Below are 26,828 nucleotides of genomic sequence, written 5' to 3'. Positions count from 1 at the left end.
TCCTGAACATTTTAGAATACTTAAACGACCCTCGAAAGCATGTCCGAAAACAAGAATTCAGGAAGACACTTGGAGGGCCCATTTCTCAGGGTACGAAACGGGGCTGGGAGGCGTCTGCCCGCGCTGCCCTTCCATTGGGCTGCAGGGCGCTCGGCGGCTTTGTGCAGCGCTCAGCTGCTTTCAGGGAAGGCAGCGGTCGCGGGCTGCAAAAGGGAGGCCACGCCGCTGGGGATCAGGGACTGTCACGTCGGGCATCCTTGTGACATCACAGCGCCGTGTTTTAGGGATTCCAGCCCACCGAGCCTGCGGGTTTCCAGGCCCCGAGGTTCAAGGATTTTCAATGAGAACGAGCAGGGACTCGAGGAGGCAACGACTAGGTCTTCGCAGCGATGCTCACAACCCACGGCTTCCAGTCCCGCCCTCTGACCCAGCGACAGCAAGTGAACAGACCCGCGGGCCGCAAGCACCCCGCCAGTTTCCAAGCAGCACCAGCCCGGTCTTCCGGGTGGACCCCGACTTCTGCTGATTGGTTGGAGGGTGCCGCCACGTGATCCAGAAACGGTCCGCCACTGCTTTCCCCACCCTCCCACGCCCTCCCCACCCAGTCGCCGCCCCGAGGCTGAGCGCGTTTCCTGGGCAACCGCTAGGGTTGAGTGACCACAGCAGGCCAGGGCCTGGAGAGGGTGCCGTGCCTGCTGCTGCAAGACAAGGATTGAGAGGTTGGAGGGGACTCGTCTGTCTCGATTGCCTCGGAATCCATCTTCTCTCTGGGATTTGGTGAGTGTCTGTCACCTGGTGGCCTTTGGGCGCACGTTACCGTAGTCTGACCCTTGGAGTTTCGGCTCCCCTCTTGTCTGTCTCCAGCCACATTCGGAGTAAGACAGGGGAGAAGCGACATTGAAGTCAAAGGATCTGGGAATGGTGCGATAGAGATAATAATGAGACAGTGTCGTGGCTTCATCCGAGGCCATCAGTGACCAGAGCAAAGTTTACTGGAAAGATGAGAAGGAAAGGGCGGGTGGCCCAGAGCCACCTGTACAGCCCTTACTGCGCCGGTGGAGGTGCTGGGCAGGAGAAACCAACTTGATACGGCTCCCCTCCAGCCACAAGGGCCTTTGGCCCATCAGTGATAATGGATGGATTTTGACCACTTTATACCCAAGGGAGGAAACAATATGATCACACAGGGTTTCTAGTTTGTAGAAAAGGAATTTGATCCTCTCAGAATGACACTCTACCCGACTCTCACGGCAGACAGATACATGGTCCTTTACATTCTGATTGGTCATGTACAGCAAGTATTTAATTTATACCATAAAGGACCCTGTGGTATGACAATTAATTCAAACCATTCAACAAACTTTTAGCAAACACCATGTGTGTGCCCGGCACTGTGATAAGTTCATGGTCTCTGCCTTCAATGAACATGTAACCTTGTAGGGAGGAAAGACCTGCAAGCATCACAATACAGTGAGGCAGGTTCCATATATGGGGCATATATGCATGCAGGCCTTAAATGGAGTCACAAGGAAGAGAGTGATTACAATACCACCAGACCGAAAGTCTTCACAGAGAAAATTCTCAATTTAAACCTTTAAGGATGTATAGAGTATACCATGAAGTCAAGGGAAAAGACATTTTAGGTTAGGAAAACAGCATATGCCAAAGTATAAAAATATCCCAGCCTGTTCAGAGAAATATAGTTATGGCCAAAGCCTGAGGTGGTCTAGGGCAGTGGTCGGCAAACTCATTAGTCAACAGAGCCAAATATCAACAGTACAACGATTGAAATTTCTTTTGAGAGCCAAATTTTTTAAACTTAAACTATATAGGTAGGTACATTCAACTTTAAATTCATGGTTTTCGTCTTCCGTTTTTCTTTGCTTCTTCTTTGTAGCCATCTCAAACAGGGCACCTAAAAAAATGTTTCATTTTATAATAATAAAGCCACCAACACAAAAGAATTACAATTCTTAAATTGATAACAATACCTGTAGGATTTGCAGCTGGTTGGAAAAATACAGGTAACTTTATGCTTCGAGTAGGTACTTTTGTCACCCGCGCGATTTGCGGACACGGCTAGCACTAACCACTGCACAATGAGACTGCTGACTGACTGGCTCACTCAACTTGTGCATGAATGGCACGCAGCCCACCTGCGCTGCGTCTCCCCTCGCCTGACCGACCGACCGACACCCCCCACTTCTTCTAACTCCACTTCTTTAAAATAGACTCGCCCAGGCTGAAAACCGACTTCTGTGCATGGGCCACAAAGTTTCAATCACATTGTACGTGCGCGCCCGCATGTGGTATTTTGTGGAAGAGCCACATTCAAGGGGCCAAAGAGCCACATGTGGCTCGCGAGCCGCGGTTTGCCTACCACTGGTCTAGGGAGTTTGTGACTGATGAGCTTGAGAGGTAGGCAGGAGTCGGAGCACAGAGACCATGAATACCTTCCAAGGGGACTAGTCACTAGTGTGAACAAATTTACCTTTCAGGAAGCTGGCTGTCACAGTAGAGGATGGATTGGAGGGAAGTGGGATGATAGGGAGGGCATCCAATTAAGGTGAAACGATGAGGGCCTGAACTAAGGAAGAGGCAATTGGAATGGAGAGGAGAAAAAAACCCGATAGACAATTTAAGAGGTATATGCAGAAGGATTTTCATGTGTGAGTGAATGTGGGGAAAATGGAAAAGGGTGGTTGAGGGTAAGTCCCAGGTTTCTGGCTTGGATGAGTAGAAGGATGGTGTTATTTACTAAGAGAAGGCACACATTGGGAGAAGCAGGCTGGCTGGAAAAGATAGTGAGCTCAGTTTGAGCATACTGAATTCGAGATGTGTGTGACACATTCAGTTGGCCTTTTCCGCGTGGGTAGTTGGATTTGTTGCACAGGGAAGAGGGAGATACAGATTAGTAATTTTTCACCAAGAAGGAAACAATTGCTCAGAAAAGTAGGTTTGAAGTAACAAGTAGAGAGAAGTCGAGGAGAAAAAGTCACACCAAAGAGGACGACTTAAAGAAGAGAGTCATCAGAATTGTCAAATGCCATGTCAAAGTCAAGTTGAAAGCTGAAACATGCCCAATGTCTTTGGCAATTAGATTATTGTTGTTCTTGGTAAAAGAAACTATAAGGCCTAAGGTGTCCCCAATCAGATTGCATTGAGCTAAGACAGGGGTGGGCAAACTTTTTGACTCGAGGGCCACAATGGGTTCTTAAACTGGACCGGAGGGCCGGAACAAAAGCATGGATGGAGTGTTTGTATGAACTAATATAAATTCAAAGTAAACATCATTACATAAAAGGGTACGGTCTTTTTTTTTTTTTTTTAGTTTTATTCATTTCAAATGGCCGGACCCGTCCCGCGGGCCGTAGTTTGCCCACGGCTGAGCTAAGAACTAACAGAGATAATGGAGTATTGCCAATGACTAGAAGTTTTTCTGTGAAGGTATCTAAAACCAGCTAGTCTTAGAATACAGGCAGGAGGATTTTTTAAAAGTTAGTAACCACCTAACATTCATATATTGAAGAGAAAAGAGACGCTAGAAAAGAAAAGATGAGAACACATGAGTAAGAGGAAATGCTGACAGAGCAATATTCTGAAAGAGACGTAAGAGGATGGGATCAGTACACAAGAAGAGAGATTAATTTTGGACAAAAAAAGGAATACTTTTACTAAGACAGGAATCAGAAAGAGAAAGAAATACATGTTTAGGAGGAGATGGAATTTAGAATGCGTGTTATGATGGCATCGCTGTTCCCTGGGACAAGATTATCTCCTGGAAAAGAGAATTTGAGAAGAGTGGTGGAAGTTTAGAATAGTCCCTAAGTCATGAGTCCCAGATCTGTAGCTCTAGTCCTTCTCTCCTTAGGAAAGGAAGCTGAAGAGGAAAATATAAAATATCTATTGCTGAAGTCAGAGGCATGCATTTGTAGTAACTTAAACTCCACACTGCTTATGTAAAATCTTCCGGCAGCATTCCTGAGCAGAAGAGAGAGGTGATGGAATAAGTCAGAGATTTGAGATTTGAAGGGTGACAGCTGTAGAAGCTCCTAGTGGTTCCAGATTCCCTGGAGGGGCTAGAGAAGACCTGTGGGCCCTTAGATCAGCAGGTCCTGAAAAGCGCTTTCCCAAAGTGCAGGAGAGTGAGTACAAGCTGGCCAACAGGACACATGTCTTGATGGAATCAGAAGCTTTAGCTGGAAGCCTTGAGCCTCCTTGTGACTAGAAAAAGTACACAAAACTTATAAGTACCAGAAAGCTCCAGGGTTCTCATAACTCATGTTTAATTATGAAAATTATAGAATTTGGCATTTTAAAATTATTATTTTTTGCCAATTAACTATGATTTACAATATTTTTTCCTAAATGAGAGCATTGATGAAGGGAAAACAAGGTGAATGCCAGGTTAAGTTAGTATCCCAAATATGTATATTTTTCTCTATCAAGAAAACATAGTCTTCTTAAATGGAGAGCTATACCTTGTTCTCAAGAAAGACTAAATATTGTAAAGATGGAAGTTCTTCCTAAATTTAATTTTTACAATGGAGTCTCAAAACCCCACATGACTTTTTAAAAACTAAATACAAAATAATCATAAATTTATTTGGAAAAGTAAATATTAAAGAATAGCCAGGATTTTTTCAAAACAGAATATGATATGGGAATTCACAATATAAACCATAGTGCTTAAAACAGGATAATACGATAGAAATAGAGCTGAAAGAGAGCGCAGATTTAGACTCAAGTACATGTGATAATTTAGTGAATAACAAAGGGAACAGTTAATGTCTTCAGTTAATGTCTTCTGAAAAAGCTCTCTTGGACACAGACTAGATAACTTGTATCACCATTTGGTGACTGTGGGGTCCTGAGGGCGGGCTTTGTCCCTTGTGTGGTGGTGGAAAGGCAGGCTTTCTTTTGGTGTTCACAGACATTAAACCAAAATGTAGGGGTTTCTCTTCTGATGAGAAGAGGTGCTACAAGGCCTCCCTTACTTGGTGTGCCATCTGAATAAGCCTATGGAGGGAAGACTATAGCCTGCATCTATGGCTTGGACTCTGATGGAATATCTAAATTATTTCAGGTTGTTCCTTGCTAAGCGCTCCCTTGCCTGGCCACTCCTGCAGCCTATGCTGTAATAACTTGGAATTGTCCAAGAAGTGTGTGATTCCATTATTGAAAGGATGCCAAGAATGGGGTATGAGACAATTGCCAATGGAAAGCAGGGAAAGAAAGATCAGTATAATTAACACCATTCTTCCATCACTCTTCTCAAGTTCTCTATGATTCAATATAGATCCATCATCTATTTATCATCCCAACTACTACCACCCTACTCCAACCACCATCCTCTCTGAACTATCCCTTAACAGGTCTCCTTGCTTCTGCCCTTGACCCCTACAAGTCTGTTTTTAACAGAGTAGCTAGAGTGATCTTTTTCAAAACATAAGACAGCTCATGTTACTCTTTTACTCAAAATCCTCATATAGTTTTCCATCTCATAATAAAATCCAAAATTCTTACAAGATAGCACATGACCTGGCCCTGCAATACCTTTCTGACCTGGCCTCCTACCATCTCCATTTCCCTGGCTGTGCTCCAGCCACATCATTTTCCTTGCTATTTGGCAAACATGCCAAGTACACTCTCACTCCTTTTTTTTTTTTTTGCATTTGCTCTTCCCTCTGCATGGATGCATTTCCCAAGGGTTTTCTCAGAGCTCACACTCTCTGATTTCCTTGAGCTCTTTGCCCAGATACTAACTCACCAGAGAAGTGTTCTCTTCCCTCCCACCCCATCATTCTCTGACTAGGTAGGTGTTAGGCCCTCAGTACATCAGTTAATGGGTGAGTGAATGAACGAGCAGAAAATCTAGTGTATTAGGATTTTTTTCTTTGGGATGTTAGCTGGGTTCCCTCCCCTCCTTGACTCAGCATGGTGGAACTATGTCTCCAGTTTACAAAGCCAGAGTACAAATACAGATTGTGTGCAGGACTGTGATACAGATACCAAAATCCTTTGCTTTGGTCCCTTTGGGTGGCCACAGCCATCCTTTTCCCAATCACTGCTGCTGAGTTTGGTGAGTTTTTTTAGGTTAGTTTTGTGAAGCTTTCTTTAGTACCTCAAATTTTGGGCTGGTTTGTGCTGATGAGCTTTTCTCTCAATTTGATGCCATTTGCTTCATTTTCATTGAAAAGTCCTTTTCCAACATTTTTGGCAATCAATGCACTTTCCTAGCACTACTGCACATTTCTTTCTTATTTTCATATTTCCCTAATTATTCCAGTGGGATTTGGGGGCGAGAAGTTAGGTAACTAAATGGATGCTAGCAACCTTTTTTTTTGCCTTAGATTTTTAATTTATGTATATGCCTGTAGCTTCTACCATTGTCCTCTTTGTTTACTCCATTCCAGCCACTCTGGTCTCCTCACTGTTTCTTGACTGTACCTCGCACACACTCACTTTAGGTCCTTGGGTCTTCCCTCATGTATCTTCATGGCTCACTTCCTACATTACTTTGTGTAAATGAATAAAAATGAGCATATAAATGCTTTTTAAATAAACATTTAAGTAAAATTTCATTGATGTATAACATCTATCTTAGGAATCTAATTTTATTTTTCTCAAAGTGAACATATATCCCTTTAACCAGCACCCAGATCAAGAAACATATCTTCATTCGCACTACAGAGCCCTTTTATGCTGCCTCCTAGTCAGTCACCCCTGAAAGGTAACTATCATCCGGACTTCTGATACCAGAGATTAGTTGTTTTCAAATATTATTGAATGGAATCATGCAGTATATATTCATTGTGTAACTTCCTTTGCTCAGCATTGTGTTTGTGAGAGTCATCTACATTGGAAGAAACAATCGTTTCTTCCTCATTCCACTTGTAGGTATACACCCAGTAGAAATGTGTACCTGTATGACAGAAATGTTCAGAGAAGCACTATTTAGCTCCAACTGGAAACAGTTCAAATGTCTACCAACAGTAGGGTGAATAAATAAATGGTCATATATTCATGTTACACATTACTAAACATGCTATTTAAAAAGTGGATTTTTTTATTTTCTATTTTTTAGATCTAACCCCATCCAATCTGGCATGCCTATTATAACTACATCAGCTTTCACCTGCATCAAAGATAACTCATGTTAATAACTTAGTATGTATCTTTCCATATGTTCTCCTTACATAATCATACATACACATGCCTACACATAAATATACACACATACACATGTATGTGTTGGGGAGTTATTCTAAAAAGATGGGATCACAATATACACCATTTCTGCATCTTGTTTTATCATGTCATAATATTAAAACCAAACTATTTTTTAAATAGTTTATATCTGGAATAACATAATGAAAATATTAAAAATAATGAAAAACTGGTTTAAATTGTATTAAATCTATTTAGTTATTAATTAATTCATACCATCTAAAATGAAGAAGTTGGCTAATTCATTTTAATCAACGTTTATTAACATGCCAGATATGTCGCTATACCCATGGATTCTTTTCTTTGCTCTGTAAGTACACTTAGGAAACTAAAAGACAGGGTAAGGGTGTAGATTTTCTTCAAGTATTTTCTTCAAGTGGTAAATTAGGCTCATACTATAGAAGAAAATTATACTTGTTTTATATGAATCCAGAAGGTAAAATGGCAACAAATAGCAAGAAGTTATGAAGAGACAGTTAAATTCAAAATAAAAAATAACTTTCTAACAGAAACTTTATAGATGCAATGGACTGTGTTGGGGCCCAGGCAGATGCTTGGTAATGTACTGTGTGAAGATTTGAAGCCACAGGTAGGCAGTTGCAACTAAGTAGGTTTAAGAGCCCTTTTAATGTGGAATGACATCACTCTAGTGTTTATTTTAATTTTTTATTTTCCTTAACAGATAATATATTGTCACCATTATTTTTAATGGAAGATGATTGAATGTGAAAATCTAAACCAAGAAGAAATAATTAAAGAACTGGTGAGTGAGGGTCAAATTTATTTCCAACCACATCTGCAAGAATATCAAATAGAATACTTTACACTACTTCCTGGAGTTTACCTAGAGATTTCTTCTACAGCGTGACCTTTGGAATCAGAGAGAAATTATACATATGGTACAACATTCCTTCTTGTGAGAATAAAACATGGCATCAGTGCAATGGACAGTTTATAATTTTTAATGACAAAAACACATTTTTATTATTTTAAATAGGTAATAACCCAGTTTCTTTTTTGAAAACAGTGTTTATGCAATGGTTTATCTTATGAGATGGTTGTACAAGAAGGATCAGATACTTCAAAACTGGAGATGTTTTTCTCAGGGTATCCCTGTATAGTCGGATTATCATTATTTCCTAATTTAACAAGTCTCACAATCGTTGCTCAAGATATAAAAGAAATTTCAGGATTAGAGACTTGTTTACAACTCAAAGAACTTTGGATTGCTGAATGCTATCTAGAGGTAAGTCTAAACATATCACTTTACATGAAATATTTTATACTGAATTCTGCGGCTTTGGAAAAATAATTCATTGAAATATGTACTTGAGACATGGATCAAAACAGATGAGTGAGGGGGAAAAAGAGACCATACATGATGAATTGCAATAATACCCTTTATCCAGTAAAAGAAAACAAAACACAAAACAGATAAATGGGCAAAAGATAGAAATAGATTTATACATGGGAAAAACTAGAAATAAAGAATTAAAACATAGACATATCTACTTTTTAGTAACCAAATCAGACCAAATAATACCCAGTATTGCTTAGGAATTAAATCAGTTCACTTAGATACTATTGGTAGTGTGAAAATTATAACATTTATATCGAAAAGCAATATTGCGAAATGTGTGAAGAGCCAAACAAAGGTACATATTATTTGACTCAGAAATCCCTATTCTAAGATTTTGTCCAAGAGAAGTAATTCAGCAGCAGAAAACAACTGTATTCATGAAGTTATTTATTGCAGTATTATTTATAATAGCTAAAATTTTAAAATATAAATATGCCACATATAGGGTTACTTTAAAGAAAATGATTAGAAACTTCCTGAAATATTTTGTAATTATTAAATATTTTCATATTTGAAAATTATTAAATATTTGACAATTATGGAAACATTTTAGATAGTCTTAAGTTTAACAAAACACTAATCTGTAGAGATATTATTATTATAACCATATAAAATTAGGTGCAGAGTTGATTTAAATAAAAAGAGAATATAAAATTGAAAATAGTTGTACATGGATGCAGAAGTTATATGTTTTTCCTTTAAAAAACTTAGTTAGCCCTGGCCGGTATGGCTCAGTTGGTTGGAGCATTGTCCTGTACACCAAAATGTCATGGGTTCAATTCCCAGTCAGGGCACATACCTAGGTTGTGGGTTCAATCGGGGTGTGTTGGGGAGGCAACCAATTTATGTTTTTCTCTCCCTCCCTCTAAAAAAAATCAATGAACAAGTCCTTGGGTGAGGATTTAAAAAATTTAGTTAATTTTGCTGGATATTTATTTTACAATAAAATTTGACTTTTAAAAGAAAATGTACTTGATATCTACTTTATTATAAGGATTATGGCAAAATATAAGCTAACACTACTCAGTCTGCTCTTTTTTTTTTAAACAGAAAATTGAAGGTCTTCGAGAATGTAAAAATTTAGAAAAACTGTATTTATATTATAATAAAATTTCTAAAATAGAAAGTTTAGAGAAATTATTGAAACTGGAGGTTCTTTGGCTGAACCACAATACAATTAAGAATATTGAGGTAAGATAATTTCACTGTATATGTAAAGTTAATTACTACTATAGAGTTTAAACCAGAATGTCCAAGATCTTATTATGCTTAAGAGCCAAAATACTTATGATTAGTTTAATTATTGTTGTTAAGAAGAACTAACAAAGAGAACTTCATCTACATTATTTTCTTTACTCCTCCCACAAAGCCTGAGAGGTAAAGTGTTATTTCCTCTTTGGAGGTTTTTTTAAAAAAAGAGATTTAAAGAAGTTTTATATATTACTTGCCTAAGATTATAAGCACACTTTGTATGATGTGCTCTTTTTCCCTATTCCCCTTTCTCTTCCTCATTTCCTCTCCATTTCCCTGTTCCCTCCTCCAATAACTCTCTCCAGGTGCCAGAGAAACAAAGATGGCTTCATTGAGGCTCCCACTTACTTCTGTGCTCAATGCTCAGAACACCCGGAGAACTACCAGATTGATCAGATGGTTTATAAGTATAGATTTTAATGATTTCTCCTAAATTATATACTGTCTAAATTTTTAGGGCTTGCAAACTTTGAAGAACTTAAATGATCTCAACCTTGCTGGAAATCTAATAAGCAGTATTGGTATGTACTGTTTCATTTGGAATGTAAGGTAATCTATATATATAAAAGCCTAACCGGTAGCTATGATGAGCACTGACCACCAGGGGGCAGATGCTCAACGCAGGAGCTGCCGAGCCGCGATGACTTGGCAGCTGCGGTTCTCGGGTGATGCACCCGGAACCAGAGAGGAGGGAGCCCGATTCCAGGGTGCGTCACCCAAGAACCACCCTCTCGCAATCCAGGACCCCTCAGGGGATGTCAGAGAGCCGGTTTCGGCCCGATCCCTGCAGGCCAAGCCGAGGGATCCCACTGGTGCATGAATCCATGCACCAGGCCTCTAGTGCTACAATAATATTTTATCAGTATAAAAAGTACATTTCTTTCTTTTAGAACTTTTTGCATGATATCTTTACAAAGCATTTCTGAATCTATGATTCTAAATCAGAGGTTAATAATTATAGTGTTGTTTATCTTATTGACCTGCAAGAAATGATGCCCATATACAATTCAGAAATATGACAGGATATGAATAGGAGGTAAAACAAGAAATTTAATTTTTCTTTCATCTTGTTTTTTTTAAATTAAAGGTCGATGTCTTGATCCCAATGAACAACTGGAAAAATTAAACCTTTCTGGTAATCAAATATGTTCTTTCAAGGTATGTTTCAGTGGAATGAATTTTTATTTACCAACCTGGGTCATGAACCATCTTATTGCAGAAAATGGACTAAATAGCCATCCCCCTTTTAAGAAATAACTTGATCATGTTGGACTATCCAGTGCTCCTGAGAATTTTAGAGTTAGTTGACTAAATTGACCATAATGATCTGACACTATTAAAACCAAACAAATAACTACTTGGCTTTTAAGGTACTAATTTCTCTTAGTTTCCCCCTGGTCTTTCTAGCTATAGCTCTTCTGGTTACTCATCCTTTCATAACATCTAAAAAATGAACTGCCCCAGGTCAGTCCCAGGGTCTTTTCTTATTTCTGTCTGCATTCACTCTGTAAATAATCTCATCATGTCTAAGACTTTAAATACCTTTTATCCACTAATGCCTCCTAGTTTGGCATCTCTACTTTCCCTAACAACTCCCCAAACTACAGATATCACCTGTGCTGACTCAAACTGATTTCCCCTCCACCGAACCTTCTTCTTCTGCAGCTTTCTCTGCCTCTCTAAAGAGATCTTCATTCTTCTAGTAACATAAGCCAAAAACTAGTACTTACCGTCCTTTTGACCCCCCTATTCCTTCAACTCCATTCAATCCATCAGCAAATTCTGTTCGCTCCACCTTCAGAATATGTCCAGAGTCTGACCATTTTTTTTTTACCACCTGCATCACTACTGACCTAGTTTAAGACACCATCATCCCTAACATTCATTATTGGGAAGGAAAAAAAAGCCTCCAACAGGTCTCCCTGTGTTAACCCTTTTGCTATGATGTCTGTTCTCCACACAGCAGTCCATTCCTTTAAAAACATGTCAGATCAAATCACTCTTCTGCTCAAAACCCTCCCCTGACTTCTCTCATCTCTTTCAGAGTAAAAGCCATTAATCAGTGGTTACACTGGCCCACAAGACACTAAATAACCTAGTCCCCCAACTGTCTCTCTGACCACTCTCCCCTTTGCTTACTCCTCTCCAGCCATTCTGATCTCCTCACTGTTCCTTGCACATACTCACCTTAGGGCCTTAGCACTTGCTGGGATAGTCTTCCCCATATATTTTCATTGCTCATTTCCTCATTTCTTCCAGGACTTTGGTCAAACATCATATTCTTCATGATGTCTTTCCTGCACAATTTAGATAAAATAGCAACAGCCCCTACTCTACTGCCCTGCCCATCCTGAAGCACTCCCATATCTCTTTCCCTGTTTTATTTTTTTGTCTTGGCGCTGATCCACATCCCTTACTAGAATACAAGCTTCATGAATGCAGAAACTTCACCTGTTTTGTTCACTGCTATCTTCGCAAGCCTAAAACAGTACTTGACATGTAATATATCTTAACAAACATTTGTCAAGCACTCAAATGAAAGAGAAAAAAAAACATAAAAAGATTTCATGCTTATGGCACATAATGTGGGTGGGAACATGACATTCATAATTTTGACAGTGTCAGATTGAAGGTGCATATTCCAACACTTCCCCTATACAATACTGAAGAAAGATGAGCAAATTTACTATAGAAATAGTTTTGAATTGATCAGTATTGAAATGGACATTTTTTTACTCAGAGAAGAATATAAGACACCAAAAAGCTATGGACTGAGGCAGAATGTTATAAGCACCTTAAAAAGAAATTTAAGCACAATTTTATTTTCTTGGTCAAAATCAAGAGGGAATATTTGATGTGGTCACACCTTGAAGGGTTGACAGGATTTTGACAGGCGTTGTGGTCAGATCTTCCAGGCAGTGGCAGGTAGGCATTCTAAGATGGGAGAACAATATGCACAAAGGCATGGAGGTCAGCAATCAAAGGGTATATTTGATCAGAGGAAGCTATGAAAGAGAAATCCAGAATGCCGTGGGAGGTAATGTTTAAGCTATCAAAACTAGGAGTTACCTAAGGAATGCGCATTCTGTACAAATTTGTGAAAATGGCCTAAGTGGTGGAAAGAGATATAGCAAATTCAAAAAACTAAAAATGCTGTGTGGCTGGAACAGAGTGAGGGAGAGAATCATGAGTTGAGGCTGAAGAAGATGAGGCAGAATGCTGGGAGGATAAGGGATTGCCCTGCCGAGAAGCCAGATGGAGGGTTACCTTACACTGGCTAGCCGTGGAGGCCTCATGTGGCCAAAAGCATGGGCTTCCCAGGTGGAAAGATCTGTCAGTTCTGGCCCTGCCACAAACCAGACGCAGTGGTAACATGAAGTTTAAGTGAAATGATAATGTAAAGATCTCAATAGTAAACACTCAATAGATATGCTATTTTATTATTACTATCACTTTATGTTAACCTATTCTCTTTCAATCTGGGGAGAAAATAGGGTTATCGTGAAAATTTGTTGTATGGCATAATATTAAAAAGGCTCCCTATAATAATGATGGCTATTTATTATAAAAGCATTGAACATGATTCACAGCAACTTTTGCTAGTCTCAGCTTAAGAATATTCTTGAAACACTGTTATCTTGAGTTTTTATCTCTAATCTTTCCGTTCACCCTAAAAAGATACTATCCTGGTAATGATGGAATAACTTCTGTGCCACTTTCCATCCACACCAGGTGGCGCAACACTGATTTTCAGTGATGAAATGACTTCAATGTCATCTGCCTTTTGAGTGTGGTGGGGTGGGGGGGGGGGGGGGGGGATTCCTGTGTAAGACTTCAGAGTTCACAGTCTCCTAGCCCAGACTGATGGTCAAATGCAATATAGCCACCCATAAATTAAAGAGGGTCTTTACTTACAAGAACGCTCTGAGATTTGCCTCCCTTGTTCCTGCAGAATTACACCAAATAACTATTTGCACAGCTCTGACCAGAAAGTGCCCTTTCAGAGCAGCTCTGCTTAGCGCCACTCCTGTCATGGACCCAGCTCCTGCCTGTAGAGTCAAATTCTCACTTGTCCAGAGAGAGTTTGGAGACACATTGGCTCCCTAACCCTGTTACTTTCTCCTCTCACAGCCTGACTTCCCTGCTTGCTTCCCTGTTCCATTTGTGCTTTATCTTCAGAACTAATGTATCCTGGTTCTTGCTTTAGATGTCCCTTAACTCTGATTCTGACGCTCCTATGTAGCATTGCATCCCTTTAAGTCCAATCCCACCATAGCACCCTCCTACCCCAGGAACCACCCTAGTAATGCTATTGTTGAGGAAACTATGAGGATATCTTGGAGGGTGGAAGAAAGTAATAATCATTCAATTCAATTCACATGTTTATTTAGTGCCTACTGTGTTCGAAATGCTGAGTGCTGGGGGTGTAAAGTTAAACAGGTCACAAACCCTGCCCTCAAACAGTTTATCTCAGGAATTGCCAGACTTTTTCTATAAAAGGCCAGGTAGGACATATTTTAGGCTTTGTAGGTCATATGGCCTCTGTAACGTGTTCTTTTTAATTATTTTTCCACAACACTTTAAAAATGTAATCACCGTTCTTAGGGCCAAAGTCCATATAGACCCTTGGCTTATAGAGTTATGGATGAACAAGCAATTGGCAGTAGGGCGTGATAAATTCTATAACAAAGGTAAGCCAGTGGCTAAGAGTTCATAGGAGGAGCATCTACCCCAAGCTTGGGGTGATGAAACAGGGATCCTAGAGAAGAGGAATTTTAGGTTGAGTCTTGACAGATTAAGAGGTTAAATTGGGGCGAAGTCCAATCCACTCAAAAGCAACAGTTTGAGTGAGAGTCTAAAGATAAGGTAGGGTCTGGTACATTATGAAATTTCTAGTTTTTCAGTACGTGGCTAAAGCATAAAATGTCAGGGTTTAAATTGAAAGAAAGAAGACTGAAGGGTGAAGCAAGGGCCAGATGCCAAATAAAGGCAGGTGGAAAGATGGCTGAAACTTTAGGATAAAAGATGTTAAGGAGAAACAGTCTGGAAGTGCATTATCAACCCCTCTGCCTCCATACGTTGTGAGAAAAATGAGGCCTCAGGAGAAAGCTAGGTTTCAGATGTCCTTAATAGGTAGAAAAGGCATTTACAGAAAAAAAAAATTAACAACTAAAAATCAGGAATTTAATGGTGACTGTAATAGAGCCAGGTCCCCTAGCCTTTGATGAGAAGAGCAGATCTGCAGGCCAAGGAAATGGCGAGCTGTGTGCCGAGGTGGTAAGTGTGGGGAATGCTGGTGGAGGGAGTAGGAGGCCTACAGCCACAAGGGGGCGGTGTTACAAAGGAGCTGCGCACAGAGGAACCGTCTTACTGAATAAATGTGCTGAAGTGACTGGCTCCGGGTGAAATACACGATTTAGTAAATATTCTTTGGCCTTTTTTAGAAAGTACAATTTACACGCATAGTTACATGGAGTCTGCTATTTAATTATCGATGATCTACATATATTTAGCGTGGTTTTCATTAGACAAGAACATTTTATCCATCTAAATCACTTTAGCATATTTAAGCAGATAATTAGAATGCATTACATTACAGTGTAGTGACCTTGAGTGTTCAGAAGCCTCCTTTAGAAATGGACAGTTGCAATTAATTAAACATTATTACCGCTGCTGTTTTAGGACCTTACCAACTTAACCAGGCTTCGTCGCTTAAAGGATTTATGTCTGAATGATCCTCAATATAAAACCAACCCGGTTTGTCTGCTGTGTAATTATTCCACACATGTACTGTACCACTTGCCTTGCCTTCAAAGACTTGACACATATGATGTGTCAGCAAAGCCGATCAAGGAACTGGCAGATGTAAGTGCATCCCTAATGGGGTATCTGTGACTTAAGTTGAATTAACTGCTTCTTTCTGGCTGTGTCCACATATGGCGGGTAGTATTATCTTGTCAGTTCTTGTCACCAATTCTACTTTTGCCCCGGTGAGCTGGCTTTTTCACACAAATATAGACCATTAATAAAATCAGTGTTAAGATCTCAATTTTGATGACAGTACTGAAAGGTGAAATAATAATAAACATTTTAATTTATACAAAAATAAAAGGTAATCTGAAAAATTATCATCACTGTTAAGAATAATTGCACGAGTGCTATATATACACAAACATTAATAAAGCCTAAATAAAGTAGAAATGAATCAAGTAACTTCCTCTCATTTGAAATTTTATGTATAAAAATGAGAAAGTATCCATGGTGGATGGTAGTATGCTAGGATAGGTCAATTTTAATCTAATTAAAGATGATTTGGGGAACCACCTACACTGCCAAAATCTTGACGATCTCTGAAATCTTGAAGAGAAACTATTCCAGGGCTGCCGCTGATGGTGAACCTCCCAGTAGAGGGTCTACTTTGATGTGCTTCTAAAGCAGTGGTTCTCAACTTTCTGGCCCTTTAAATACAGTTCCTCATGTTGTGACCCAACCATAAAATTATTTTCGTTGCTACTTCATAACTGTAATGTTGCTACTGTTATGAATCGTAATGTAAATATCTGATATGCAGGATGGTCTTAGGCGACCCCTGTGAAAGGGTCGTTCGACCACCAAAGGGGTCGCGACCCAAGGTTGAGAACCACTGTTCTCAAGGGTCTGTAATTTCAGAATAGAGTGATTAGGGAGTCACCATGTTTATTAATAGTCTTTCCACATTATATTTCTACCTCTCCCTGCCACATTTGTTCATCCAATTAACCATCCAATACATAGTTTTGGGGTATGTAGAATGTGCCAACCATGTGGATGCCCTCACAGATGCCCCTCCCATTATTTCCTGTGGCTCATCCATCATCTCAAATAGATAATGTTTTTATTCTTTTATCGTAACTTCTTTCTCTTCTCTTGCTAGTCTGTGAATTTATTCTAAAATTTCATTCTTTTTTCCCCCCCAAACTGGGATTACCATCCTTCCCATCCCCATCCGAGAAATAAATTGTCTTACAATATTAAGCAAAGGGCTAGAGTTCTTGTCTATTAGCAGATGTTTGGAATCATTGAAGGGCCAAGGAGGAATGCCTTCTCTAACAATGTTAAGTCTAAAATAACAGCAAAACTTTGCAGTGAAAACCATGTTTTGACATCAGGCTATAGTTTGACATCAGGCTGTTACTACAAAGGTGAGCAGGGTGAATATTATTGATGATATTACTTGGCTGGTTCATTCATCTAACAAATTGCATTCCAGGCACAATTTAAGGCACTAGAGACATACAGTGACCTAAGCAGGCAAAATCCCTGCTTTCTTGGAGCTCTACTGAGAGCAAACGGATAATAAGCAACTAAATAAGGAAACAAGTAGTATATCAGATGGTGACAAACGCTATGGAGAAAATAAACAAGGGTGAAGAAAACAGGACTGTTGGTAGGGGCAGCGGACAGGGTGTTGACTATCTTATATAGAATTGTTGGGGAAGGATGTGCAGCTAAGGTGACATTTGAGCAGAGATTGGAAGGAAGGAAGAAAGCAAGCTGTTCAGGGATCAGCAAATGTAAAGACCTTGATGCAGAAGCATGCCTCATATTTAAAGAACAACAGAGGCTAGTGTGGCTGGAGAAAGTGAGGATGAGAGAAGTAAGAGATAAAGACAGGAGTGGTGGGGAGCAGATCACAGGAGGCTAGAATGTTGTAAGGACTTTGGCTTTTACAATGAGTGAGGTGGGGGCCACTGGAAAATTTTAAGCAGAGGGATGACGAGATGACATGTTTTAAAGGGACCCTTTTGGATAATGGATTAACAATACAGAATTAGAGGGGAAAATGTGAAAGCAGAGAGACCAGTGAAATTCCAACAACGTGGATGAGAGATGTTGATGGTTTGACACAGGGTTTTAGTAGAGGTGGTGGTGAAAAGTAGTCAGATTTTGGTAGTAGTTAAAAGGTAGAACTCATCTGGATTTGCTGATAGATTGGATGTGAAGTTCAGAGGAAAGTAGTACAGAATAAGTCCAAGTTATTGGCCCAAACAACTGAGAGAGGGGAGGAAATTGCTATTTCATGAAACAAGGAAGAGTATGGGAGGAGTAGGTTTAGAAGGAAGAATTATGGTTTAATTTTAAGCTTATAAATTTTGAATAACCATTTGTACATCCAAGGAGTATATCCAATAAATAGCTGGATATATGAGTCTTCTCTTTTATAGAATTGCCTGCATTGGATTAGATTGATAATTTAGTAATTTTCTCACTCTAAATAAAATGAGTTCACTTCAGCGGTTCTCAACCTGTGGGTCGCGACCCCTTTGGGGGTTGAACGACCCTTTCACAGGGGTCGCCTAAGACCATCGGAAAACACTTATATAATTACATATTGTTTTTGTGATTAATCACTATGCTTTAATTATGTTCAATTTGTAACAATGAAATTGGGGGTCACCACAACATGAGGAACTGTATTAAAGGGTCACGGCATTAGGAAGGTTGAGAACCACTGACTTAGAGCATCCTTTTATAGATTTGGAAAAAAAAAAAACACAACCCTACATGAAATTCTATTCTTAGCCATGCTTTTAAAAATGAATTAATATTACATTTGCTTTTAATTATTTTTAATTTCCTTACTTTCTCCATAAGTTAATCAGATAGGAAAAATGTAGTTATATATTTGCTTTAGTAAATGATACTATCTTTAGATAAATGATACTATTTTATAAATTAAATTCTATCTCTTTATGTTGTTATCTTGGAAGTAAATGTGAATATGCCTCACATTTAAAATATCATCCACAAGGAAAATCTTTGGAATTTTATATTTTGCTTATCAAGTTTAAATATAGGGCTCTGTGTAGTCATTATCATTTCAACATCATCATTATTAGTAACTGAACATGCAGATCTTTCAAATTGTTATTTAGAACATATTGCACTCATAATATACTGCTAATAATTACCTATAATGTGTTTTATTTCAGTTAATCTTTTCCTTTTTTCTCACTTTTAGACCACAGCTATGAAAAAGATAATGTATTACAATATGCGCATAAAAACTGTTCAGAGGCATCTTCACGAAGACCTTGAAAAACTGACTGATCGAAAATGTAAATTACAGAAGTTGCCAGAAGAACGAATAAAACTATTCAGCTTTGTGAAAAAAAATGTAAGATATACTGCTGTAAAATTTCAGTGGCCACATCTGAAAGGAAACTGGTGGATAAGATAGCATTATATTTTCATTTTATGTATATATACACATATAATGTTATTTTAATTAATATTGAACTTCAAGTCAAGCTTATTCCCCAAAATGTATTCATTCCAGGTGTTTTATTAAGCTTCATTCTGTGCTTATAAATATATAGTTCAAAAAAGGTATAGGCTTAATATATAAAAATTTAAAAATTTTAGTATATAAGAATTTTAAAGTAATGAATTCAATATGATTCAGAGTTATAGAGATATGTTAGACTTATTTTAGCCTCAGTTTTATTAAATACCAGTAGTTTACACTCAAAATTCATTTTCTTGTCTAAAAGGATGAAATATCCCTTTACTAATATTCAAGCCATACTTTAGTAGTTATATTGTGTGTACCTTTTTTATTTAGAATAAATTAGGTTTCCTTTACTAAAAGTAGATCTTGAAAAATTAAGGATTATTTCCTCAAAACAGAACTTTGCATATAAAAGAACTATATATTCTTTAAGTATGAGAAAATAATGGGTTATTCAACAAATGGTGTTACAAAACTAGTTGAACTACTTGGAGTGGGGAAGTTGGACCCTTAATTCACATTTTACCAAAGTAAATAACAATGGGAAAAATATTTAAATGTTACTATGAAAAAATTTAAGAATATATAGATGTAACTATCTCAGCCTACCAAATAAAAGAAACACTAGAAATCTCAAAGGAACAGAATATAGATTTGTTTGAAAAAGAAGGTAAAATACCTTTGTACTAAAAAGCATAATTAATGAAAATAAACAACAAATGACAATCTGAAAAAATTGTTTTCAATAAACATGTTAGACAACATGATATCCTTAGTATAAATGTACCCATAAATAAAATAAGAAAAAAGTAAATAGAAAAATTGATCAAAGTACATCAATCTATATATATAAAAGGCTAATATGCTAAGTGTCCAACCGTCTGACCGGTCACTATGACGCGCACTGACCACCAGGGGGCAGACGCTCAACGCAGAAGCTGCCGAGCTGCAGTGACTTGGCAGTGGTGGTTCTTGGGTGATGCACCTGAAACCAGACAGGAGGGAGCCCAATTTCTCGCAGGGCCATGCAATTCCACCTTCATCCATGGGTTATGTTGTTGCTGGGGCACTGTCAGCCCTGAATCTGGTTTACTGCACACTTGCATTTGCATTCCACACTCTGTAAGACAGCAACTTTGCAGAGTGCACCCTTGCACTCTGGGACCCCTCAGGGGATATTGGAGAGCCGGTTTTGGCCCAATCCCCATAGGCCAGGCCAAGGGACCCACCTGCCGGAGGGACCCCAGCTCACTCCACAGACAGCGGGGAGGGACCGTGGGAGATTGGCTCCAGAGTGTGTCCTGCCCATCTTGCCCAGTCCCACCCCACCGGCCACCTTCTAACTAATTTCTTTTGAATGTGCATGAATCCGTGCACTGGGTCACTAGTTATCTAATAATATGATAATATGCCATCATGTAATGACCAATTAGGAGGGACCTGAGGCTGCTTGGCGCCTAACTGGGGAGGGGTAGCTCAGGTTGCGCCCCCCTGCCCCAGTGCTGGCCCAGGAGACCTCAGGCTGCACCCCCCGCCCCAGCGCCGGGCCGGAGAACCTTATGCCTGGTTCTGGGTCTTGCCCAATAGGGGTGGGGCTGGCCAGGTCTGGGTCTCCTGCAATTTTGAAGCCTGTGTGGGAGGGCGGGGACTGGGTCTTGCCCAATAGGGGTGGGGCTGGCCAGGTCTGGGTCTCCTGCAATTTTGAAGCCTGTGTGGGAGGGCGGGGACTTGACTCTGGGTCCCGCGGCGCACCCCAGACTCTGACAGGAGGGAGATTTTCATATACATTTTACTAATTTTCTTTGATCTCTGACACTTTTATTATAGAGAAAGGGCAAATAGCAATATTAAAATATTTTCTCTAATTAATTCCCTTTTAATGTGCACAATTTTGTGCACCAGGCCAGTAGTCATTTTATAAAAGAAGAAATTAAAAATGACTAATAAACATTTGAAAGAACCTCAGCCAATTATTAATCTCTGAATGTGAATTAAGATAATGAGCAACCATTTTCACCTGTAAAATAGTCAAAGTATAACACGTGATAGTACTCAGCCTGGTGAAGATGGGTGTGAGACTATTACACCACTGATGGAAGTATAATTGGGTCAGATATATTAACAGCCTAAAAATGCTCAGAGCCTTTGACCCAGTAAATCTACTTTTAACACTCTATTCTGAAGATTTGGATATAGATCTTTATATAAAGCTATTCATTGCTGCACCATTAACAACAACAACAATAACAACAAAAATCCTGGAAATCACTTAAATGTTTAACAAGAGAGTAAGTGTTGAAAATGGACAATATTTTCAAACCAATTTCTTTGATTTCCTAAACCTAACCCTAACCCTAACCTTAATCCTAATATTTAAGGTTGTCTTTCACTTAGCTGAAAGAAATTGGCTGACTGAATTTATACCAAAGTTATAATCACATGCTGGCCATGTTTTATGAAGTTTGGTCTATTTATTATCTAGATTTCTACTTTGTTCATTTAAATTAACTACATATTTAATAGAGTCCACTAAAAAATTTGCTATCTGGTACATTGATTTCAACAGTTGGAACGGGAACTGGCTGAACTCAAGGGATCTGGCAAAGGGCAAATTGAAAGACCTAATAACAATCAAGTAACTGAGCTTGAAATATTAAAGAACTCTGAAACTGTCTCAGAAGAGCCAAGCCTTCAGCAGAAGATAGAGACCAAACTAAATGCCTTGAATGAAAGAGTAAAATTCTGGAACAAAAAACTAGATGAGTATGTTTAATAAATTATCTAGTTGTTCAAATTTAAAACATGAGAGAATATAATGTTCTGGGCCATCAGTTGAACTCAGTGTCCCCTTCAGGAGTGGAAAGAATAATAGTATTAAGTAAAACATGGAATGTGTTTCCTAGTAGAGATTGGCATCATTGGTTCAAAGCTGACATATAGTTGTTGTTTTTTAAAATATGTTTTTATTGATTTTAGAGAGAGGAAGGAAGGGGGTGGGAGGGAAAGATCAATGTGAGAGAGAATTATCAATCAGTTGCCTCCCATTCATGCCCCAACTGGGGATTGAACCCACAACCTGGGTTTGTGCCCTGACCAGGAGTCGAACCAGCAACCTTTTGGTACATGGGATGATGCTCAACCAACTCAGCCACACTGGCCAGGGCAAGCTGGCATATAGGTTTTTACAGAGGCAATATTTAATTAGGAACAGTGAACGTCCACTGAGTGGCATTCTGTCACATCACTACTCTAGTGTCTGCAAACTAAAAACATTTGTGTGTTTCTTTCAAACTAACTGCTACCAGTGCAAAAGCTCATGGCATGGAGGAGACTGAGCAAAGCACATACACAGTTGTGTGGAATAATGTAGAAACAAATACAGGTTGAATGTTAACTAGAAATATAAAGCAAGAAGACTCAGTAAGTATTGTGATTTTTTTTTAATTTACTAGGGCACCAAGTGTGTAAGTTAGTATGCCCTGTAATAATGCTAACAAAATAATAACTAACATTTATTGAATTCTTATTGTTACTCAGTGCCAAATTCTTTGCCAAGAGCTTCACATGCATTTTGCATATAATCCTCAAAAAAGCCTATTCAGGTATCGGTACCATTAATATTGCCATTTTACTGAGAAACTGCAGCATAACAATGTTGTGACTTGTCTAAGATATGAGAGCAAGTGGTAGAGCCAGGAGAGTCTTTGAACCTTCACTTGTTCTGAGATTAACAAATATTAAGGTGATTTTAGTTGTCAAAAATATAATGTATTTTACATGGTTTAACTATTAACACCACATTGTCTTTATCCATTGACAAAAAGTCTTGTATTTTAACATCAGCTTCTTAAAAAATCAATCATGAATTTCAATGTTGTGACTTGTAGATCATTTTAATAGCTTGATACATTTTTTTCTTAAATAGAATTGAAACAATTTATCGTACTGAAACAAAGCGAAAGAAGAAAAGTAGTGGGTTATTGATCCCATTTTTGTCAATTGAGTTGGAGACTGTAGGAAATATCCACTTTGAAGAAGGCACTCGATCTGATGAATGGTAAATCTGTTTGAAATTTAGTTATAGCTTTAAAAATAATTCTAAGTGCTTTGGTCCATCAACCAAAAATATCAACTTATAAAAATGTTAAAATACCCTATTTTCAAAACTGTTCTTATATAGAATATTCATTCATTGAGAATTGACAGTTACCTATTTTACCATCTATACATCTTTCTGTTTATATCATTGCCATGAACTAACCTTGAAAACATCCTAATGGTATTTCGTTGGTATTTACCCAATTTACCTTACCCCAAAAGAAGAATATAATTTAAAAGTTCACGGTCAAGTATTAATTTTATGTATGTTTATACTGATTATTTCTGGACAGATTGTAGTGCTGGATTCTGAATATTGGATGAGAAGTTAGAACAGAAAAGGAATGGCAAAGCAGGCTTGGCAACCACAGACTACAAACACCAGAGAAGGCTGCCTAAGAAATTTCCTGGAGGTTCCATGATCAAAGTCAAACCAAGCTGTCTAGAGCTAGCTAGAGTCCGGGTGCACATAGACTATACAAGTTAAAGTAAGGCATACACTTGAAAACCAGGAATCCAGATGGCCAGTGTATTTAGACAAAAATAGAGAGAGCTGCCAGAAACAGAAGCAGAATCCAGCATCCACAGTTCAGAAACAAGGCCTCCTGGTACACACAAGGAGGTGATTAGGTGATTGTGTTGCCTCAACTGGAGGGTACAACCAAAAAAATAATGATCTTTTTTTTAAAAAAAAGCCTTTACAGAAAAGTATCACTAATTATTACTTTCACATTTCTGTAATCAATTTCTCAAAATTGGGAAACCCATGAAATAGCCAAAGATTGCCCTAGAACTCTAGGGGCAGACTGCACACTTGGGTGTGTGGACAGAGACCAAGAAACACATAGAGCTATCGAATGGATTTGGTACTTCACCCCAGGGGATGCCTTTACTCGCAGTCAGTGTTGAAATAATCTGTGATTCTTTGTGAAATCAAATGCAAAATTTGCACTAATCTTTTAGGGGGAAAAAAGTGTGATTGTTATGGGTTACTTTCAACCAAGCCCCCTGGTTTCTATTCGATGTGGTTCTCAAGAACCTTGTGGGTACCTTGGTGGAAAAGTGTGAGAAGCTCTGCCTCAGGAAGAAAGAGACCTTTTAAAATCTTTCTTTTCTATCAATACATCCATTTTCCCAGCAGTTACCAATGGTTGCTTAACCACCATACTTTATTTTTATGTGCAAAATATAGGTGTTCATCCCAGTTCCCATGCAAAGTAGAGGCCTTAATTTTTCAAGTGCAAAACCTGAATTGTGTGCCTTTGCAAGATGCATGAATAATTTTTCAGCCTGTCACTTATATGCACTCAATCTAAACATAATTTTATATCTGTTTATTTTTAACTTATTATAAAGTGAGCTCTTTATAAAACAGGTAGATTAGTGGAAAAAATATGTAAAAGAAATGGCCCATACACACTGTCTGTGTCCATGGGCTGTGCATAAAGCCATTTAGGTTAATATGTCAGCCTGATAGTAAATTAGATACCTTGATGGATTGTGATAAGTGTTAACAATTGTTTACTTGGTTTTAATAAAAATAACCTTGATCCATTTTAAGGAGAAAATCAAGTATACGTTGGCAGAATTCCAAGGACTGTTTTTCACTTATAGCACACTACAAACTTGGCCACCTTAGTCCTGATCTTTTATGTATGTTGAGAAATATTGACTAAAGTGCTTTAAATTGCACTGACTTCTCTTTTATTAATATTTTCAAAGGCAGTGATTTAGCCCATGAACTGGAATAGAGCTAGAGCTCACATATAGGTTTCTCCACTATTTCAAAGAAGAGCATTTCTATGAAACCTTTCATAAACCAAAATGGTGTAAAGTGAAGCAATTACCATTACCTTATTTGGGAAAATTTTTGTGCATTCCCAAAGCCCCAAAACAATCCACCAAATCATATCATTTAATACACAAAACCTAAGATAATACTAACATAGTAAAAACAGGAATGATATGATACACAGCCTATATAAAGTAGAAATAATGTCCAGTACTATGTGGAATAAGAGTGGTGAAAGCAGACATCCCTATCCTATTCCTGATCTTAAGGGAAAAGCTTTTAGTTGGTGCCCATTGAGTATGATGTTGGCTGTGAGTTGGTCATATATGATCTTTATTCCAACTTTCCTGAGAGATTTTATCTCAAATGGTTGCTGGATTTTATCCAATGCTCTCTCTGCATTTATTGATATGATCATGTGGTTTTTACCCTTCAGATATTAGTCTTAGGGAGAGACCATCCATCAGGAACCTCTGTGATCTTAGTCCACACCCATGCTCAGGTCCTGTGCTAGTGAGAACAGACATCTCATAATCAAAGGCAAATATATACCATATAGGATCACTTAATTTCCTTTCAAATTGATCCATTTTTAAATCTCTTAATCTAAATTCTGTTTAAGACAGGACCAGAACTATTGTGAGTATGGCCAGATGAGGGCAGCAGAGAGCAGCTTCAGTACATTTTCTTAAGCTCTTCACATGGCCCGCCCCTCCTCCTTCTCTCTCAATTCTTAATTCAAAACCCTTCTTAAGTAGCCCCCACTCCATTCCTTACCCCATGCCTCTGTTTCTTCAAAGCACTTATCCGTTTAGAAATGATTTTATTTATGGCTTATTTATTTCTTTGTCCAACCCCCTTGTAATATAGGTTCCATGAGAGCAGGGATCCTGCCTCTTTCACTTCTATATCCCTAGTTAGGAAATTATTGCAAGAGTCCCACCGAGAGATGGCAGTGACTTAATCTCAGTGGCAGTGATAAAATAGGGTCACATTGAGAATGTATTTTAGATGTAGGGCCAAACAGACTTGCTGAGGAGTTGGATACTGATGAGAATGAGAGGAGGCAATGTTTATTCCTGATTTTTTTAACCTAAGCTAATAGTGGTACCATATACTGAGATGGAAAACACTCAGGAGGAACAGGTTTAGGGGCTGGCATTGGTCAAGTTACGTTTGAGAGGCCTATTACATATGCAAGTGAACATATTAAGTGGGTAGTTGCATATATCTGGTCTGGGTATATGCAATAAGTTGAGTAGAGATAAAGTCTCGAAATAAAACATTGGAATATATATATATTCCCCCAAATGTATGCACACTTTAACAGCTGATAGCTCAATTTTGAAAATGGAATGTATTTTCATAAACACCATTTTATAATTATTCAAAGTATGCATATACATTTTGGGATATATATATAGTGTTATATATTGCCAAAGAAACAGATGAAATTATCTAGGCATAGTGTTCATGGAAACAAGAGGAGAGCCAAAGACTTAGTCCTAGGTCGATCCAACATTCAAGACTGTCAGAGGAAAAAGAAGGAGCAAAGAAAACCATGAAGGAGCAGCCAAGAAGAAGCAAACAAGAAACATGTAGTTTCCCTGAAGCCAAAAGAAAAAGTGTTTCAGAAATGCAGGATTGCTCTACTAATATATCTTTTAGTCAGAATAAATACATAAGGATTAAGAAGAGAACTATTATTTTTATGTTTCAAAGTTTAGCATCTCTTTTATCGATTGAATAAGTGTGCTCATTTTCAACCAACATATACTATATGACGATGTATATTTGTGGGGGAAGGGGACATAAAATATGGGCTA

At 38.5% G+C, this 26,828-nt stretch overlaps 1 protein-coding gene across 1 annotated transcript in view; it reads left to right on the top strand.

Moving 5' to 3' along the window:
- Positions 1 to 664: 664 nt before the first annotated feature.
- LOC102417625 (leucine-rich repeat-containing protein 9) overlaps positions 665 to 26,828 on the top strand; it is a 92,572-nt gene continuing 66,408 nt past the window's right edge. The window contains exons 1-10 of the mRNA XM_023759926.1: positions 665 to 777; positions 7,913 to 7,993; positions 8,258 to 8,476; positions 9,641 to 9,781; positions 10,299 to 10,362; positions 10,929 to 10,999; positions 15,524 to 15,706; positions 18,843 to 18,998; positions 21,679 to 21,875; positions 23,038 to 23,169. Coding sequence (XP_023615694.1) covers positions 7,946 to 7,993; positions 8,258 to 8,476; positions 9,641 to 9,781; positions 10,299 to 10,362; positions 10,929 to 10,999; positions 15,524 to 15,706; positions 18,843 to 18,998; positions 21,679 to 21,875; positions 23,038 to 23,169 — 1,211 coding nt within the window. The 5' untranslated portion in view covers positions 665 to 777; positions 7,913 to 7,945. The remainder of the gene's footprint in view (positions 778 to 7,912; positions 7,994 to 8,257; positions 8,477 to 9,640; positions 9,782 to 10,298; positions 10,363 to 10,928; positions 11,000 to 15,523; positions 15,707 to 18,842; positions 18,999 to 21,678; positions 21,876 to 23,037; positions 23,170 to 26,828) is intronic.

The sequence above is a fragment of the Myotis lucifugus genome, unplaced genomic scaffold (genome assembly GCF_000147115.1).
Source record: "Myotis lucifugus unplaced genomic scaffold, Myoluc2.0 scaffold_166, whole genome shotgun sequence".
Classification (NCBI taxonomy): Eukaryota; Metazoa; Chordata; class Mammalia; order Chiroptera; family Vespertilionidae; genus Myotis; species Myotis lucifugus.
The sequence above is the reverse complement of the archived record's forward strand: the minus strand, read 5'-3'. Positions and strand labels throughout refer to the sequence as shown.